This window comes from Hoplias malabaricus, chromosome 9 (assembly GCF_029633855.1).
Source record: "Hoplias malabaricus isolate fHopMal1 chromosome 9, fHopMal1.hap1, whole genome shotgun sequence".
Classification (NCBI taxonomy): Eukaryota; Metazoa; Chordata; class Actinopteri; order Characiformes; family Erythrinidae; genus Hoplias; species Hoplias malabaricus.
In genome coordinates this window covers 30,871,714-30,892,035 of record NC_089808.1, presented here as the reverse complement: position 1 = coordinate 30,892,035, position 20,322 = coordinate 30,871,714, and the positions used below count along the sequence as shown (strand labels likewise).

The following is a 20,322-nucleotide window of genomic DNA, read 5'->3' as shown; positions in this document are numbered from 1 at the left end:
CTTATGATGTCCAACACTGCAAAATCTTGGACAGTGGGTAAGTGTAGACCCTAGTTGTGGTAATGTACAGGGTTTGGCACGCTGATGCATATTCTATCAGCTTTTAATGTTAGTTTTTCACAGGTCGGTATACATGGAGGCATAATCAGGTGCTAAGGGTTTGAGCATGTTTGTTGGACAGCAAATGGCTGGAGGTTAATGCATTGACAAGTAGCTGTAGTAATAAAATAGTTAGCGTTGTGTGTGAGTTGAATGTTTTCAAGAAAGTGCCCAGGCTACAAATATTGGTAGATGGGGTGAAGCACGAGACTGGAAATTGCTGGTGGACAAAGCTGCAGGTCTCAGAGTGCTATGCGTTAACTACACTAAGGCCAGACATGGTGACCTACTCTGAAAATAAACTGATAGATTATTTCATAGAGTTGACGGTTCCATTTGAGGGTGCAGTAGATAAGGTGGAGGTGTTGTGGGCTTAATTCAACGAAACACCACCGAGAGGAGGCGCCTGCTTGATGACTCCTGTGAAAAGCTAGTGATACTGTGGCTGGTTTGGGAACTTATGGGCTAGGCTCAATGAGTAACCGTAGTTGTTAAGGACAGCTGGTTGCTGATCGGATCATAAATGGCCACAGCAACCTTAGTGTTGAGGTGTAGGATTCAATTTTGGTGGATGCGGGTAGGAAGAGAGTATGGTGGGCCCTGTGTGAAGCTCTAATGGATTGGCATAGGATATTTTACATCTTATCTTGTGTATGGTTATAATTACTGTTCTTTGTGCTCAAATTTTGACAGGTCTGACATGTGGCATGGTCATGACCTCCATCCATCTAAACATAATCTCAGCTGGATGTCTGAGCACACTGTTGTTTGTTCTTTCCAGCCATCATCCATCCAGCCTTCAGATTTTGAAAAAAAAATCTTCTGTTCAACCCTGTGACCTATGCATCAGTCTAGTAGGGGTCAGTGTGGCAGGGTGCATTTATCTTAGCGAAGCATTAAAAAAGGTCCATGTAGTTGGTCTATAACATACCATACATCACCTTTCAAAAAACATGAACTATATGACAGTGTACACTATATTGCCAAAACTTGAGTAATGAACCTAAGTGACATCCCATTCTTAATTCAAGGGATTTAATATGATGTTGGCCCACCCTTTGCGGCAATAACAGCTTCAACTCTTCTGGGGAGGCTTTCCACAAGGTATAAGAATGTGTTTATGGGAATATTTGACCATTCTTCCAGAAGCCCATTTGTGAGGCCAGACACTGATGTTGGATGAGAAATCCTGGCTCGCAGTCTCTGCTTTAATTCATCCCAAACGTGGTAAGTCGGGTTGAGGTCAGGACTCTGAGCAGGCCAATCAAATTCTTCCAAACCAAACTCAGTTTTTCATGTCTTTATGGACCTTGCTTTGTGCACAGGTGCACAGACATGTTGGAATAGGAAAGGGCCATCCTCCCGTTCCCACAAAGTTGGAAAAATGAAATTGTCCAAAGTTTATTTGCATGCTGAAGCATTAATAGTCCCTTGCACTGGAACTAAGGGGCAGAGCCCAACCCATGAAAAACAACCCCACACCATAATCCCCACTCCACCAAACTTTACACTTGGTACAATGCTCTCCTGTCAACCACCAAACCCAGACTTGTCCATCGTATCACCAGATGTAGAAGCACGATTAGTCACTCCAGAGAACCCATCTCCAATGCTCTAGAGTCCAGTTGGTTTACTCTACTAATTTGCATTGCACTTGGTGATGTAAGGCTTCAATGCAGCTGCTCAGCCATGGAAACCCATTCCATGAAGCTCTCTATGCACTGTTCTCAAGCTAATCTGAAGGTCACGTGGCATTCACGGAGCTCCTGAGAGTGACAGATTCTTTCACAAATGTTTGTGGAAGCTGTCTGCATGCCTAGGTGCTTGGTTTTATACACCTGTGGCCATAGAAGTGATTGGAACAAGGGAGTTATATTATTTGGATGGGTGAGTGAATATTTTGGCGATGTAATGTATATATGAGTGTGTCCTTCAGCTGCAGTTTTTTCTCAAGGGATGATTAAGAGAATTTAAAATATTCATGAGTGTCATGCAAACTGACACCACCTCATTTATATAAATAAATTTAATCTCGTAGAGCCCCTGTAAGAATTTTGACTGTCCCAAATCTAAATATACATGGCATTTATTAAGCCTGCACTATATAAGAAGTTTTTGTTTCAAATTGAAAAGGGCCTTAGAGTCAGGAGGGGGGAAACACATGAATATATGGAGTCTGTAATGTTTTGAATTTCCCTGTAAATCCTGAAAAATAGTGTTCAGACAAGCTTGGTGTGAACTGTTTTTCTTTTCTTTCCATACTTCTTGAATATTTAACATCACACAGAACTCAGAAGGAAGAGTGCTCAAAGGCTGGGTATGTGAGGATTAGAAATGTCTTAATTTATCACAGTAAAGATATGAAGACAACAGAAGATAAGTAGACATGTCCTACACAATGTTTATAATACTGTATTAATGATGTATTATAATAAAACCTCTAAAGCTAATCTCAGGATAATACAGCTAATACCACCGAGTGAATCCAGGGACCCACACTTTGGTACTTCTTTTAAGTAGTTTTGCATTTCCATGCTTCTCCGATGAGCTGCTTTATAAGGATGTTAATGCATTTGGTGATTCATCATGAGATACCGTCTTATTTTTGTAGATTGCCTTTGGCCAGTTAAAAGTAATGTTACTGAAATGTTACTATTAGCGAAAGGTGTCATGTTGACATTTCCATTCGAAAGAACAAAAAGTTAAACATAGTCAACTCCCAATCATAATGTAAATGCTATCTCCTGTCACTGCTCCACAAAGTGTGTTAAACCCTCAGTGGTAATGCACTAAGTCAGAATATTCTTGTTAATAATATGTGGGCGTGCGTATAGATGCCATCTTATTTGGCACAGCTGAGTCACATGCAGTTTTTGCAATTCCCTCCATCAAGGACATCAGATAGAGCAGCATTCATTTTGAAAATTACATCTACCCAGAGAAAAGTGGTGTTGATTTTTAGTCAGTGTGCACTTAGTGAACTGCTTGTAGGTCAGTAAAAGACTGTGTAAATCACTTGATTTATAAGTCAAGATCGTATACTCTCCGAGTGTACACTGTCCTCAGAGCAGATTAGGCTTAAAACATATGAAAACATAGTGTAGGACGTGACCTAGCACTGTCCAAGAAACTTACTCTGTATGTTTAAAAGTTTTCAGATGCTGACTCATGTTTTTATAACATAAGCTGGCTTAAAAAAAACATGTAATTAATACATTTTAAAAAGCAAGGATTGTAAAATCTGTCTTAATTGGTGAGAATAAGCACTAAAATTATACAGTAGTGATATTCTGTGTACAAATAATCCTTTCTACTGTAAAGCAACGGACCACATTTTTAAAAAGAAAAAAGAATGAATGTCAGTGGCAGAAATACTGGTCATTCATTTGGCAAACATTGAGGTTTTGCGTTGAGAATGAATCCCAAAGCTGTGACCTTCAAGTTCCCTGGGTGGGAAACAGATTAAACACAAGGTTAAACAGCTATTTTTATCTGTTACCATGGTAAAAGACAGAGTATTGTCACAATATAAAAATAACTGTATAAAGCAAAATTAGAAACATTTATTTATTCTGCAAATAATACTATTTACATGGTCAAATTATTTGCATTTGAATTTGCTGTTCCATCTAAGATGATGCCTTTTAGAATCAGAGTGAACAAAAAGGCTGCAGTTCAAACACAATCTTAGAAATGTTAGCTAGGTTGTGTATTGTGTGTAACTGTGTTGGTTAAAGTAACTGTTGGATGTAGTAGTAGTAGTAGTGTTGGCTGCAGTGAAAATTTAGTTGTTATTTTAGCAATTGGTTCTTAATGAAATAATGCAGTTACTGGAAATAAATACTACTCAACCAATCAGATATTGTGATTGATTATGCTGGTGCCAGCCATGGCCTAAAGCATAGAAAAGCGGGCTTGGGACTGGAAGGTCACAGATCATGTCCCCTGGCCAGTATGAATGGAGGTGAAGTGCAGAGCTGTCTCCTCCCTTAACATCAACATCTGTGCCCTTGAGTAAGACACCTAAACCCCATCAAATCACCTCTCCACCCCGTTGCACTGAGTGTGTGTTTACTGCCCTTTGTGCACTTGTGTGTGTTTGTTTACTGCCACAGATGGGTTATTGTGGAAGCAAAACTTTGTTGTGCAATGATTAAAAAAACAAACCAAAAAAAAAACCCAGCAATTTTGTATTTGTACTCATTTCCTTCAAGTCGGCCTATAAAGGGTTCGTTGGAGTGCTGCCATTCCTTTTGGTTCCCTGAGGAATGTTTCCATGTGAGTGACAAATTGAATTTGTAAAAAGCTCCATTAGAAGGTTCTTTAGGGAACCAAAAGTGGTTCTTCTAAGGCATTGATCAAACCCTTTGAAAATCTCTATTCAGAAGAGTCTAAGCTCTCATAGAAATATCTCCTGTCTCTATAAGAAAACGAGCTCCTTTTCATCTTCTAAAAGGGTAATTTTCTTGCAACGAGCCTCTGATTCTCTCCTGTACGAGGCACATCTGGACTGAGGTGAGCATGATTTCAGCTCGGCCAGTGGCTGAGAGTCTGCCAAGTGCATGTGCCCTCGTCAGCTGCTTCATCACCTCACGTGGACTCACTGCCTCCCACTCATTACCATGAATATTTAATGCCATGTTTTTACAGCTTCCCATATTATCCGTATGGGCCGTCGCTTGGCTACAATATCTGCTGCTGAATGTCATCAGACCACTTTCACATACACACACATTTGGACAACCTCAGCTTACCTTTTTAAAGGTTATCCATATAAAGCACATTTTCCTATTTCCCCTTTCAGGGCTCTAGAATTCTCATTTAAAATGTTTTCTATACCACAAATGTACGACATCTGGAACAGCAAACAAATATACTGTTTCTTTAGAGCATAGAGTTGATGCCTGTTATCTGTTCAGTGGTAAAAACATAACTTATCATCATAGCCATTTAACAGGGTGAGATTCTGCCTCAGGTCAGATGCTGATAGACTTGGTGAAAGCCTGTTGGAAGACATTTGCTTTCTGTGGCTTTATCCATTATGTTGTTTTTACCTTTTTCCTGTTCAGGAGCAATGGGTTCTGAGTCATGCAGGATGTGGGAAGAGATCAATATTTGATAGCGACAACAAAATGGGTTTGGATATTGTTGCATGTTTCTTTCAAATGTTGTAATAGCAGTGTATATCGTTGCCAGCGCATCAAAATCTCTTTAGTCCATACAGCTGAGGTTTATTTTTTTATTTATGATTCAGCATCATTGCAGGTAAAGATAAAACACCATGCAATTAGTAATAATGATTTATTTTGGTGCTACCATGAAACATGAAGAAACAGTAAGTGACATTTAATCTAGAAGAGCTGTATAAATAAATATAAATAGAAGAATTTTCATCTTTCATAATCTTTATCTAGATTCTACCTAAATTCGATTTTCTTCCAGGAAGTAAAGTTTCAAGTGTCTCTGAGTCGGACATCATTGAATGATTAGCTTGCCTGAGATCCTTGTTTGGAAGATTTATAGTTAATTACAGTTATAGCACCTTTCTAGACACCCAAGTACGCTTTATAGTCAACACTGCACCTAACACCATTCGATTCAGCACTGAATCGAACAACTGTTCACCTGGAGGACTGCATTGGACACTAGAGGTTTCACCCTAGTAAAGACATTTGTTCATATACGCATATTACTCACACCAGGACAGATTTAGAGTAGCCAATTCCCCTGAACTCCATGGTTTTGGATCGTGGGAGGAAACCGGAGACCCTGGAGGAAACCCATGCAGTCACAGGGAGAACACCACCCAGATGGGAACCCAAGACCTCAGCACTGAGAGGCAAAACTGCTAATCATCACATCACAAGGACACCCAAGCGATGATGTCTAATGTTCTTTATCCACGTATTATTGCACATGCCTAGAATGATCCTCATGTTGAGAATTACAAAGTCTACAAATTATGAGCTGCCCATGACAACACAGGCCTCCTACGACACTGAAAGTCTATAGGACAAAAGGTTTCCTATTAGCCAAAAACTCCATGTGTTGCTGTCGTATATGCATGGTCCTTGGTAAATTCAGTTAAGATTAAGGTACAAACTTTAACTTTAATTAAGGAACCACAGAAGTGCTCATTAGACTACTTCTTTAAACTAAGAAGGATGGTTTTGTAGAGATGGAAGACATTTCCAAAAAGTACAATGTAAAACTATTGTAAAAATGAAAAGGCGTACAATCACACACTTAAAGGAACAGTGAGAGGAGAATCAGGTGCAGTTTAGCTAGGCATTGTTCAATGGCTTAGTCAATCTACCTAGCTTTGGTTCTCCAAATTCTCTTGCCAAGGTCAAACAGGCTGTATAACAGAGGCGTACAATAAACAGTCTTTGTAATGAAATGTGTTCCTGCAGAACAACAGAAGCAGTAGCAGAAGTAAGTTAAAATCGAATTATTGTCTCTTTCTGTGATTGAACTTTCGGAATCATGTTTGTGTCAAATGATCTTGGAACTGACTGCATGGATTTCCATCATTTAGTAACAGACTCTGCATTTTCTGAAACTGAATAGGGCCTAGAGTGGTTCTACTGTGGATTCTGTCAAGCTGATTTTCTTAGTAAGCCTTTTTTAACACAAATGAATCAAGAAAAACAGATAAAAAATAAAATCTTATTACATGTCGATACAGTAGTTTTAACATTAAGATTCTGTTTAAAATGTTCTCAAAAACGTACCTTTTTGTTCTGTTACAGCAGCGACAATACACTGAGGAAGAGAATCATATGTGGGTTTTATGGTGTTTTTTTATTTTTTTTTACACTATGGTGTATTTCAGAGAAGACAAATGCTGCCAGGGAGTAAAGTAAAACACCTTCAGCTGTTAACACCCATGGTGTGGTGTTTCTGTTTGTGAATATTCCTTGAAATAGGGAAGATCACAGACTGATTTTGACAGGGACTGTAGCCATAGGCTGTGCCTGAGTTAGTGCATATAAGAGAAATGTGTGTGTTGGAGGACGGGGTTCTGCAGTAGAGGGAGTATGACTCACACCTCGACCATGTGACTCATGAATCACTGCACCTCCGTGTGGGCTGTGCTCTTCTCATCAACCTCAACACCCCCCTTTCTCTCTCGCCCTGTCTCTTACCCACTTTCCTTCTTCATTATTATTATTATCTACCTTTCGCTTCTTCATTTAGTATCCTTTCTGCTCCCTTTTGTGTTTGCCTTGATTGTAATTTCTGTCTCTCAGGTGTCTCATTTTCCCTTTGTTTCCCCCACAACCTTCCCTTCTTTGGGAGGTGATGTGTATATATATATAATTTTTTTTGTCTTTTTACCTATTCCCCATTCCCCATGCTTTCTCTCTGTCGTCATTGTACGTACATTTGTCAAAAACAAACATTCTTTGTCTTCTTACAGTAAAAGCATGCATTCTATGCTTTTGTAGCCTCTTCAAAATGACACAGCAATTTTAACACAGGTTTACGTTAATAAAACTGTTACAAATATTTATTTTGCTGTTGTTCAGCATCAGACTCTATTCCTCATCCTAATGACAAGGTATAGGCATCTAACATCTTTGTCTTTCTATCTTTTTTAAGGCTGCAAATACTGTGCAATGCACCAGATAAAAACATAATTGTTGTTGATCAGTTTGTACAAAACGATCTGAAATCTATTTCCTTTTCTTAGTTACAGCTTCAGACCCATAGTTCAGAGTTATCATCTCACAATGGAAGCATGGACAAAACCACTGAAATAAAAGATATATAACAAGCCTACTGGTGTTTTTAGCTGCACTCTTAAAAATAAAGGTGCTACAAAAGGTTCTTTTAGTGATTCCCTAGAATAACCACTTTGTTTCTATAAGGAACCTTGTTTGTTTAAGAGGGTGTGAGTGTGAAGAACTTGTTAAAAGTTTTAAAAATCCATCACTCGATCTTAAGGTTCTTTACCCTTTTAAACATATTAGCACAAGTGGTTCGTTATGGAACCAAAAGTGGTTCTTTGTGGCATCACCCAGAACATTTTGTTGCACCTTTATTTTAGGAGTGTGTCATCGCATCATGCCTGTGGATGCCGATGGTTGAGGTGACTCCCTAATGTTCCAAAGAATGCAAAGTATTTTGGGTGTCTAGAAAAGCACTACATGAATGTAAGTTAAAGCAAGTAAGCAAGTGAACTGACAGAAGGGAATGGGGTGTGTTAAATCACTTCAAAAGCACACTAGTGAGCAGGAGCATAGTTGGGAAACACTTTACTGTTTCCTAATCACTCCCAAGGACCCTTTCTTGACAGCTTTATATTTCAGAGCAGACATTTTATGGCCAGTTTGTGGACACCTGCTCATCCAACGTTTAATCTGAAATGGAAGTTATCAGTTTGGCCCTCTTTGCTGCAGTAAAAGCTTCTGCTCCACAGTGAAGGCTTTACAGATGATGTTGGAAGATGCTGTGATGACTCCACAAATGCCCCTCTTTGGTGCAATGACTTGGAGAATCTGGAAGTAATACATGAAAATTACTTTTCAGAAAATTAATAGAGATGTTTTTTTTAAGTATTTGGACATGTAGTATCCTATTTAACTCTGCAAAGTGCTGCTAGAGTTTTTAAACACTGTATCCACTCAATCTCCATTCTGTTAGACACTCCTGCCTCACACAGAACACTTATTGGATATTTTTGGTATTTGGACTATTCTCAATCTATCAGTGATAGTGAGGGCTTTAAAAACACTAGCAGCATTGTTGTGTCTGATCTACACTGACACATCAATACCACGTCAGTGTCACTGCAGAGCCGAGAATAACCAACCACCCAAATCATACCTGTTCTGTGGGGGCCCTGACCATAGAAGAGCAGCATGAAATGAGGATAAGAATGTATGCAGAGAAACAGGTGGACTACATTTCTAGTTTTCAAACTACAAAATCCTCCTCTATGGTCAGTGAAGCTGATAAAATGGAACATCAAGTGTAGATGCAAGGTATGTGTTCCTAATCCAGTGATCAATCAATTGTATTGTATACAATAGTGTGTACACTGAACAAGAATCTTCCCTGAGCCCACTGTCTTAGACAAGGTAATAGGGGGTCTCTAGTTTCTACTCAGCGCCTCTCCCACTGAGGGTCTTTGATTAAGCCCAGCAGTCTTAATGTAGTCCTAGTGGGCTCTAGTGTAGTGCTCATCGTACACTGTGTCTCATTAACACTTGTCTTTCAAGCGACCTCCCTTCTCCCCAGCTTCCCCAGAGACCCCTGTCAGCAAATCAGTCTAACCAGCCTCTCTTCTAACCCAGCCTTTACTCCATAAGCCTTCCCAAAGGCATCTGTGATGTAGCATGTGGGCATGCATGGCGCATATCAAAGCTAAGCCTAAACTTGCTCCTGCCTCTAATTATGAAAACAAAATGTGGCAGCGATGTGCTCCAGGAGTTTGCCTGGATAATTGCTTTATTATAAGAAAATCCCTGCAGCGCTATAACACGATCACACCAGAGCCCATTAACTGGATCCTCTTTGAAGACGACTTGCAAAGGGACCATGAATGCACCTGTTTGACACTACTTAGGGAATTTTTCTTATTTGGATTTTGTGTTTTATTGCACAAGCACTTGGTCTGGGGTGATGTAAGGGTTGTGATTCATTCACTACTATATTTGTCCAGCTATGCTTTTGAATACTTAACAATGACTTATTATTAAGGTGTTTTTTTATATAATGTTGTTTGTGTATAACGGGGTTATTTCATTTCAAAGCCAGTGTCCAGCAGTTCTCTGCTCCAACACGTCTACATTTGAAAATGCATTAATTCATTCATAATCTGTAACCGCTTATCCAGTTCAGGGTCACGGTGGGTCCGGAACCTACCCAGAATCACTGGGCACAAGGCAGGAACATACCCTGGAGGAGGCAAATCTACAACCTCCAGTTCCCTGAGGCTGTGAGACTATTACACTACCCTGCAGCCATTTGAAAATTAACTACTGAAATTTAATTAGATGTGTTTGAGCTGGGAAAATATCAAACTGCAAAAACAGATAAAACTTGGTGTTGATCAAGTGCAATGTGGAGGAGGGGAATGTACAAAAAATGTGTGAAAAGTGTAGACCAGAGAAGGAGGTTCATATCACTGACTCGAACTTGAGTCGCATTCAAGTGACGTGTTTATGTGACTCACAGGCTCGCCCTTAAATGACTCATGTCGTGACTTGAGATTAAGGCCTTGTGTGAATCTCAGAGTAAACATGAACAAAATGGATTAGATTTGGAGGGCCATGCTCTGAACTACAGGGACTCAAAACTCTGGCTAAAACCCCAGTTGCTTGAGACTCAACTCCAACTCAAAAACGAGGGACTAGAGTTTTGACTAGGCCTCTCATGAAGTAACTTGTGAACATTTCTGGTTAACTGTGGAAGGTGCAGAGAGTAAATATTCATTCATGTCATATTCTCCCCAAGACGCAATTAAAAACCCAATTTTAATAAAAAATAGTTGATTTTATTTAATTCTCTCTGTGTAGCAAAACTAGCCATCAACATGCGGTTATTTACATCCAGCAAACGCATGTTTATTACGGTACGTACAAGGTACATCTAGAAATGACAAACAGCTGAATTTCCTTATACAAGACAGTTTTTCCTATGGTACGCTAGTCGTTTATCTTTTGTCTTTTTTTATACATTTTTTGAATGCTCATAATGTCTTCAAAGAAGAAACACATTTTAGATGCAAGTTCACATAAACGTGCAGACACTTTTTCAAATTTCTTTTGTCCATTTTCTTGTCGTCAGCTTTTCTTCTCTTCCCAGCTTTAAAAAATTGCTCAAAGGAATTAGAATGCCAAGCACCTCCCCCTTTTTCATCTTTTTTCATCTCCCTCACTGTCCTGTTGGATGAGGTATCACAATTTGGGTAGGTGATGAATCTGTTTGATATTCATGAATTTTTATTTCAAATTCAATAAGATAGGGCTGTTGAAGGACTGTGGCTATTATTAAACCTACTTGGAACTAGTGAGCTTTCCAAAAGGTTCTTTATTTGACCATTAGTTCTGAGTGTGTCCAGTTCCAGGAGTTCAGTGAGAAGAATGGGTCATTGATGGTCTCATGCGGTTCATGTGTACTATACACTTTGTCCCTCAAGGAGAAGTGCGATTTTGGCCCCAGTTGGACTCCAGACTGTTGTGTAAGGGTAAATATCGATCAAAAGCTTCCAGGGACATGTGTGTTGGAATCAATTTCAATTAGAATATTGTCAATGCTGCTTTGAAAGAGCTTTCATTGACTCAGAAATCTCTTTTTGAGCCGGATGTTCAGTTGTTCAGAAGAAATCTCAAAGAGACAACACTTCATCTGTGTTTTCAATAGACAGGAATCCACAGACAATTGACAGAGTTAGGAACACAAATGACTTATTGGTAAAACAGGGTCATTTTCAAGGTAATTTTATATTTTTATGCTTCATGCAGTTTATACGGCTGTTTAATAATTAACTGGCTTAGGTCTGAAGTTTTGGAGAATTTTATATGAAAACCCCTGTGACCAGGATCTAACCTGCCAAACCAACAATGACAAAAATGCTGCTTGTCTCAAAAGGGAAAGTGTCTTAATAAGGCAATAAATAACTGTATTCAAAAGAGCTTCTATGAAATTAGATTTTTTTTTCTTAGAAATATTCGGAATGTATGAGCGTTCTTTGCACCATCTTTCAGAGTCTTTTTTTTGCGTAGAAAAACTATTTAAAAAAGACGTCGAAAAAAAAATGTCAAACCGACAGTAACTAATTCTATGTACAGGACTCAGTGTGTTCTTATTACACATGAGTACACACGTAGTAAATGCTTAAGCAGAATACTTCTAGGTACAATTAAGACTCAACATATTTGCTCTGGAGGATGAACCAAACCTGAACATGTCCAAACGGTATGGCACTGGTTTTGATTCTAAGACTTCGGCTGAGTTTAACAGAGTTGAATAAACATGCTCTTGGTGCATGCATTCTTTAAAGGTGCATTTAAAATATTTTTTGCTCTTCTTCTATATCATAATGAATTGACAATGATAAATAACAATAACAACAAAAAAAAATTCTAAATAAACTAAGAATAAAAGGTAAGGCTTACAAAGGAATGTTCCATTGATCTCTGTTTTTTGAAAGGCCTTCTTGGAGTATAGACAGAAAGGAATATCTATTGGTTATTTGAGCTCTGTGTGCACCCCTACACTATTAACAAAATCTCCCTTTTCCTCGCATCATTCTGTCTGTCTCTCAGTCCGTTCAGGGGAGGGGGGGGCAGTAGATGAGATGGAGTGACTGAGAAGAGGGATCTTGACGTCATCTATCCATTCTGATTATAGACAGAAATGGCGCTGTTCAAGTGGAACGAGGAACAGCAGTGAGAAACGGCAACAGTCAACGGTCTCCAGGCAAAGTGTTCAAATCAACTTAAATGGGAAAGATGTAAATGTGACAGATATATTTCTGCAAATGAAAATAAATTATGGTAGGATGAAAAAAAAAACAGTCTTGCGGTTGTTCCCTTTCCTACTTTTCCTCCTCAAATCTCATTTCCTTAACCCTAACCTTACTGAAATTTTTGGGAGCCTTTAAAGATAATTTGCTTGAACAATTCTTCAAGCTCTTTATCGCGAGCCTCCTTTTGCTTCCCCAGTCTCCAGTAATACTTGTCCTCTGTGGCATCTATAGAATCTGGGGATGGGTAAAAGATTTTAGGCCAATAATGCAGGTTTGACCTGGGTTTGGACATGGGTATGGCTTGGAAAGTCCGGGGATAAGGGACAATGTAGTTTGGAAAATAGAGGTTCCTCCGGAATGCTGGAGGAGCCCTTGGGCGAGGCTGTGCCCAGGGACGGTACCTTTGTTTGAGGGAGAAATCAAAGTCATTGTCCAGTGAATTCCCCAAGATGTCATTAAGGGAGTAGGAGGGCTTGGCATAGTAGCGTGGTTTAGGCTTTGGAGGTGGGATGTAGATGGGGTAATAGGGATTGTAGGGCTTTTGGTAGAACCCGTAAGAGGGGTAGGTCCGAAAGGGCCACTGTTGCTTGAACCAAAAGTCTTGCTTACTGGGCTTAACGGAAGCTCTGTCCTTAAACCATGTTTTAAATGGGTTGGTGTTAGGTTTGGGTGGCTTTGACAGAGGTGTTGTTCTCAAGGCCGTAGACGGTGCAACAGGAGCTGGAAGGGGCACCAGAGGTCTTTGCCACTGTAGATTTTCAGGTGCATCTTTTTTCTTCTTCTTCTCCACATCGCTGATGATATCAACCACATCATCAGCAGGGAGATGCAGCTTACTGGAGATTTCAATCAACTTGTCAATAGTTTGTGGATCAATATCGTCATCGTCATCACTGGTGTCTTCCTCTGAGCGCTTATCTTCTGCTGCATTATTGTCCTGGATCTTCTTACCATCTGGCTTTACCATGTACTGCAGGAGCATGTCAGATGCAATATCTGCAAGTTTCTCTTCTTCTGCTTTTGCTCTTTGGGCCTCCGCAGCCTGTCTGCGCACCTCCTCCTGTTCAGCTTTAGCCCGAGCCTCTTCTTCTTCAGGACTCAACTGTTCCTCGTCTTCCTCATCCTCTCCATTTACTTCTTCTTGGTCTTCAAGATTGTCATTAAAGTCATCCATGAAGTTCCCTCCCCTGTACAGCGGCCGATTCTTGTTCTTTTCCTGTTCTATCTGCCACTTGAGCTTCTTTTTGGACAGAGCCAAGTCGTGGCCCTTGGCTTTGGGCTTGATCTCATTGTTCATGAGGCCGTTTCGGTCCAGATAGTCAAGGTATTCACCACGGCTCTCCCTCTGGCCAGTTGAGGAATCGCGCTCCCTTTTTGTGGCTGTGCTGTAGCTCTGAAACTCCTTGAGCATGGTCTCCAGATTCTTCAACTCTTCTGGGCTCAGCTGCTCTTCCATCTCTCCATCTGCGCCTCTCTCTAGATCCTGCTGCCCCTCCTTGTTCACCACCTCCTTTGTTACTGCCTCTGGTTCTTTCACAGGCACCGTTTGACTGGTAGTACGACTTGTCACCCTTTCCGTCAGCCTCTCTTCTTCTTCCTCAATTCTCTTTCTCTCTTCATCCTCCTCCCTCTCTCGCTCCTCTCTGCCCTGCGCTGCAGCAGCTGCCATTACCAGTTCCAGCTCCTGCTGTCTGTCTCTGTCTCTTTCAGCCCCCTGGGTCTCCCTCACCTCCTCAGCCTTTTCATCTCCTTCTTTCTTGTTTTCCTCACTCGTCACCTTCCCCTGGGGCTTGTTGAGAGCCTCTAAGAGCACTGCTGCTAGGGTTTTGGGATCGACATCTTTGAAAAGTTCGTCCTCCTCCTCTTCTTCTTCACCCGGTGCCACTTGCTGACCATCTACTGCTTGAGTGGACTCAATCTCTGTCTGTGTAAAAGCAGGAGAGGGGGGTCCATATCGATTGTTGAGAGTCTCTGTGTCCTCAGTCACAGGGCTGGCATTTGTGGGCTCAAATGTGAGGCAGAAGAAGATGAACAGAACAACAATTGGGGAACTTGCAACTTGGTGGCACCGGATCATGACCGTGCAGATCTGGAGGAGAGGTGCAAAGCTGATGCGCCTTCAGAAAGAAAGAAGGGAAGAGAAAATATTCACGAAAGGTCAAAGAAGATAACCAATATTCATCCCTACATTTGATGTTAGAACTCATTCTGGTCGAACAAGAAGGTAGAAAGGCTGCTGATGCTTTACAGCAGAGCAGCATTCATAAATTTCACCTACATTAGAATAAGGCTGTTTTGACAACAAACAGATAGACAGATTATTGATGCTTGTTGGAAGAAGCCTATATACATTTTAATTATTAATATAAGCTAATGTCAGTGGTCGTAAAAGGTTGTCTTATTGCCCTTCATAAACAGCCTGATCCACACAAAGGATACTGAAGCTCAGCTGCCTCATGCACGGGCAACCATCTCCCTGAGAACATGGCGCACGCAGCGGATTGCGCATGAATGCTACGCACAGGACAGTCATCATCCCTTCATATTTAATCATTTGTATCGGTTTAAAACAAATTAGATTTACTGCATGTATTTACTTCATTAATAAATCTGATTTACTACAAATCCTCCCATTTTTTTTTTTGCTTTTTCTGACGTTGCTGTATGTTCACGGAAAACATATGCAGTCCAGCTCTGTGTATTTATTTATGATTTATGACGCTCTGTAAGACTCCTTAAAACAGTAAATGACTGGCCCTTGTCACTATGTAGTGCGTCACCACCTTTAACCACAAAATACTGAAAAGGAAAACCTGGCAAGAAGCCACGCGTCAGGAAACAGACAGGGAACCCGGGCTCTGTTTCCGCGCTTATTGAGATCTGTTTTTCCTTCTGGTTTCTAATTGACAGCCAAACGCGAGCGCACGGGGAAAAGCGCGCGCACTATATAGACCCCCGATATAGTCCCTACAGTGTAACTGGTGGGTAGAGATACTGTAGCCCATTTTGTAAAATAAGAAAGCAGAGAGGCTGGAGTCTTCTTTATGTTTGAATCAGGAGCAGATCATTAGTTTTATGAATAACTCAATGCTGGCCAAGCTTTCGATTCAAAGGCAAATGTTGAGGTCTTAAGTTGTTAAAAACGAAAAACATTGTTCAAATATTGCAGTACTGTAACCCTGATTTTATATTAATACAGTGCATAATATGTCGGTAACATAACAAAGAAACCCACTTTGGTGATTAAAATATTATATTATATCATATTATATTATATTATCCCATTCAAACGGCCCAAATAACATAAAATAACGGTTGTCTTTAGGCAGAAAATCCAATATCAGTGAATTTACTCGCAGTCCTGTGGGACACAGGCAGATCCCCTCAGTCCATCATGGTTGTTTTGGAGTTCGTGACCATCGTACTGCAGATGCGCGCTTAGTCTGAAGAAAGAAAAGTAGCTGTGTGTCTGACTATCCCGTTCAACACCACTATGCCACCCTCTCTGACCGAATAGCGCGTTACAGCGGTCAGCGTCTCAGCCACTTTCATGTCAGCAATAAAAGTAGCTACACTTTGTACTTAAGGACAGCCTCGCCACCCACTTCTTCTGTAAAAGTATCTTTCTTCTCTCTTTTGTCTTTGTCCTACTCCATTGCCATCACTCCCACCATCCCGAGACACTCTCTGGAGCAAACAGCGCCAAAACTCACCAGTAATCCGCCTTTAAGACGCCGTGACTTGGGGTAATCTCCTGCCCTAAGCCGGTCTCTTCTAAATAACTAGGGAACCAGTTTAGCATCACACTAAGCACGAGCAGCAGACACACTGAAGCTTTCTATAAGAAAAATGTGACCCGACAAACCAGTCCATACACATCGCTCAAAACAGAGCAGCGGGAACTTGAGTGGTCTCTGAGGGGAGTTCTACTCTTGTTTCTGACCGCTGATGCCATGGTGACGAGAAATGTGATGAAAGAAGCAGCGGGGGAGTAGCGGCGTTTGTGTTCCTGAAATGTGTAAACTGGTATTGATCCGCATCATTCCCACCACTGCTTACAAGTACAAACACTTGCGTCATTTACAGGAACGAGCTGCGATTTCATATCGCAGTACAACACTGAGGAGGAGGTGGAAGATGTGGATGATGAAGGAACATCAGTCCCGACTCCACCCAGGGACGCGGCTCATTAAATGTTCTACTTCTGGGCAAAAACGGTTCCCGCCTTATCAATTTATTGATTGACGCTATAAACCATATCTTTATACATATCGCATACTTTAATCAAGTATTGTTGAACAGAATCAGGGCATTACTGCTGGTAAACAAAGTGGCGGGTTTTGTTTGTACTTCACGAGCTCGTTAAAGTTGCACCCGAAAACGTTTCCCAACATTGCCACATCTCACACTGCGCTGCAAAGTAGTTTTGTCCACTTTGCTGTTGCGTTATTGTGCTGTTGTGTTATTGTATACAAACACGAGGACTTACCGGGATCCCGCGCAAGGCGCACCGATGCACTTCTTCTGGTCTCTTCTCTTTAGCAGTGGCAGCTCTGCTGTGGCGCACGGCTTTAAAGCGTTCCTCTGCGTGTGTGACCGAAGTGTCCTGGTGTGTGTGGGAGATGGATGGGATCACCGTTCGCTCGCGCCCCGTGGAGTCCCACTTGCCGCTGAGAGATATTTTCAGCACCGTGGTCAGCTCCTCGCCTTTATATGCGGGCCCTCCTGGGGCCACGTGACCGCGCGTCACCGCTCCCCATTGACGTCATCGCCTTCCATTGATAAGAACGCCGCGTCGATCAGAGCCGCGAGCGTTCGCTACGCTGCAGTGCCCACATGAATGAACGGCGGGGGGATGAATGAAATAGTACTCTGCCAGTTTGGAGAGAGAGAGAGAGAGAGAGAGAGATGAGAAGGGGGAGAGACAGCACTAGGGAGAACACAGACAGAGAGAGTGTGAGAAAGAGACTCCCAGTAAGGATCTGCTGGAGTTCATTAGATACACTGTTAGCCCAAACATTTATCAAGGTTGGATGCTGACCACTACTGCATGACCATCCTGAGAGATAATATAAGGCGTAATGGTTTCTCTTTTCTGCTGCCGAAACTCCCTTGGATTCTACCCTCAGGCTCTGCAAACAGGTGAAGAGCCTTTATGTGAAGCTCCTTTGAATATTAAAATATGTACTTCACATGATGTCTTTATCAAACATGTTCTTAGAATCATTGCTCAAAGAGCTCCCTGTTGCCCAAGTGTATAGTTTAGAATTAAAGCCTCAGCTCCTCAGTCCCAAGTCTGCTCTTTTTACCAAGCATGATATTGCCTTTGGCATTTGCAGCCTTTGCTGCATTTGTGCTTTGTCATCCTTGCAGCATTGCTGCTGGCTGCAAATCACATGCAACATGAGATTGGACCAGATGGTCTAGCCTTCGTTCTTCTCACACAAATAAAAGAGTGTTGGGTGCACATACCCTTGGCACAAGTCCATCACAGGTCATCAGACACTAACTCAGTCCCTCACAAATGTAGACATTTGGATTTTTTTCATAGTTCATAGAGGAAACACAGAAAACTTCAAAGGGGGGGGGGGGGGGGTTGAGACTTGCATAGAAAGTCTTATACTTTGACACCATCACTTTAAGCCCATGGTTGCAGATATGTATAACTTTATTTCAATTTCATTCTGTTGTTTTCATTTCATCCATTGTATTGTCACCATCTCATCCTGGTCAGAGTCATGGTGTGTCATTAAATCCACCACTCATTCATCTGTAAACAGAAAGTCAATTCATTTATTTATTCATTGTCTGTAACCACTTATCCAGTTCAGGGGTGCGGTGGGTCCGGAGCCTACCCGGAATCATTGGGCACAAGGTGAGAACATACACTAGAGGGGGCACCAGTCCCTCACAGGGCAACACACACTCACACCTATGGATACTTTTGAGTCACCAATCCACCTAAAAATGTGTTTTTTTTGTTTTTTTTTGGACCGTGGGAGGAAACCGGCGCACCCGGAGGTAACCCATGCGAACACTGGGAAAACACACCAATCTCCTCACAGACAGTCACTTGGAGCTTTGTAACTGTGACACTACCTGCTGTGTCACCGTGCCACCCCAAACAGAAAGTGTTTTTTGGGGTTCTTTTTTGAGGGGGTGGTTGCATTAGTATGTCTGTGTGTGTGAACATGTGTTCCTGCAGAGAGAGTGGAGAAGTGTCAGTGGAAGGTCAGAATGTATTAGAAACATTGAACAACACTGAGTGGCACTAGGCGCTGAGAGGAGAAGCTGTTTTCAGCATTTAGTCCCACTCAGAATTCGCCTTCCTCACTTGCATTTGCACAAGACCAACACACAGTCATGTTCATTCACAGGAGAGAAACATGATGTAATGTATCAATAACTGCATTACATTTAGGGATACCCTACATTGGCATACCCTACATGTGCATAGTCGGACAATCTTAGGTGCCCGTGTTATTTAAGCCACTATTTTAGGATTATGTCAGTTTGTTCTGTTCCCATGTTTGTGAACATCAAAATAGCCATAAATTACATGCTATTCAATCTTCATTCATTCATTATCTGTAAGCGCTTATCCAGTTCAGGGTCAGGGTGGGTCCAGAGCCTACCTGGAATCATTGGACGCAAGGTGGGAATACACTCTGGAGGGGGCGCCAGTCCTTCACAGGGCAACACAAACACACACACACTCACACATTCACTCACACACTGACACCTACGGACACTTTTGAGTTGCCAATCCACCTACCAACGTGTGTTTTTGGACTGTGGGAGGAAACCAGAGCACCCAGAGGAAACCCATGCAGGCACAGAGAGAACACACCAACTCCTCACAGTATTCAATCTTCAGCTTCAGAAAAAAACAGAAAATATTCATTCATTTTCTGTAATCTCTTTATGCTGATCGGGGTTAACTTGCTCCAAGAAGCTACCTGAACTCACTGAATGCAAATCAGGAACACACACTGGACAGAGCAACAGGCCATCGCAGAGCATCGCAGACTCCAAAACAGAAAAAGTACTGAACTTAACATTATACAAAGACTCAATATTCATTCATTAATTCATTGTCTGTAATCGCTTATCCGGTTCACTGTGCGCAAGGCGGGAACACACACTAGTCCATCGCAGGGCCTGTGGAAGGAAACCAGAGCACCTGGGGGAAACCCACACAGACACAGGGAGAACACACCAAACTCCCACAGACAGTACCCGGAGCAGGGCTCGAACCCCAAGGATCCTAAAGCTGTATGACAGCGACACTACCTGCTGCGCCCCCACGCCGTCCAGTGACTCAATATATTGACTTAATATTTGTGTCCGACCAGCCTTTCTTACAGCTTTCTTTTGAAGTTTACTATTTGTACTATTTTTCCCTCAATTTAAGAATGACTTTGACTCACGAGTGCTTCTGCTTGATTAAGGTCTGGACTTTGTCTCAGCGGTTCTGTTTAGTGTCTGTGTGAGGGTACATCAACCCCCTATATCTCATGTATCTGTCCAACCTGCTCAGTGGGCCATGCACAAGGCTTTCAGAGCAAGAGATTCAATCCTTTGCGAAGTCTGCTTCCTTAATCCTATTCAGGTGTTTTGTTTGTTGATGTGCATCAGTGTGTTTCCTGAGTCCCATTCTTGAATGTGTGTGTTGTATGTGGCTGGTAAATTGGCATGTCTTGGCTATGTTAAAGGTGATGTTCAAGATTTTAATTAATAAA

General features: G+C 41.6%; 1 protein-coding gene across 1 annotated transcript; it reads right to left on the bottom strand.

Annotated features, from left to right (window-relative positions):
* Positions 1-10,602: 10,602 nt before the first annotated feature.
* On the bottom strand, positions 10,603-17,271 carry vgf (VGF nerve growth factor inducible). Its single transcript, XM_066681717.1, has 2 exons — positions 17,070-17,271; positions 10,603-14,697 (listed from the first exon to the last, which is right to left on the bottom strand). Exon 2 carries the CDS (start codon positions 14,655-14,657, stop codon positions 12,690-12,692), a length of 1,968 nt encoding a protein of 655 aa, XP_066537814.1. The 5' UTR covers positions 14,658-14,697; positions 17,070-17,271; the 3' UTR covers positions 10,603-12,689.
* Positions 17,272-20,322: the final 3,051 nt, after the last annotated feature.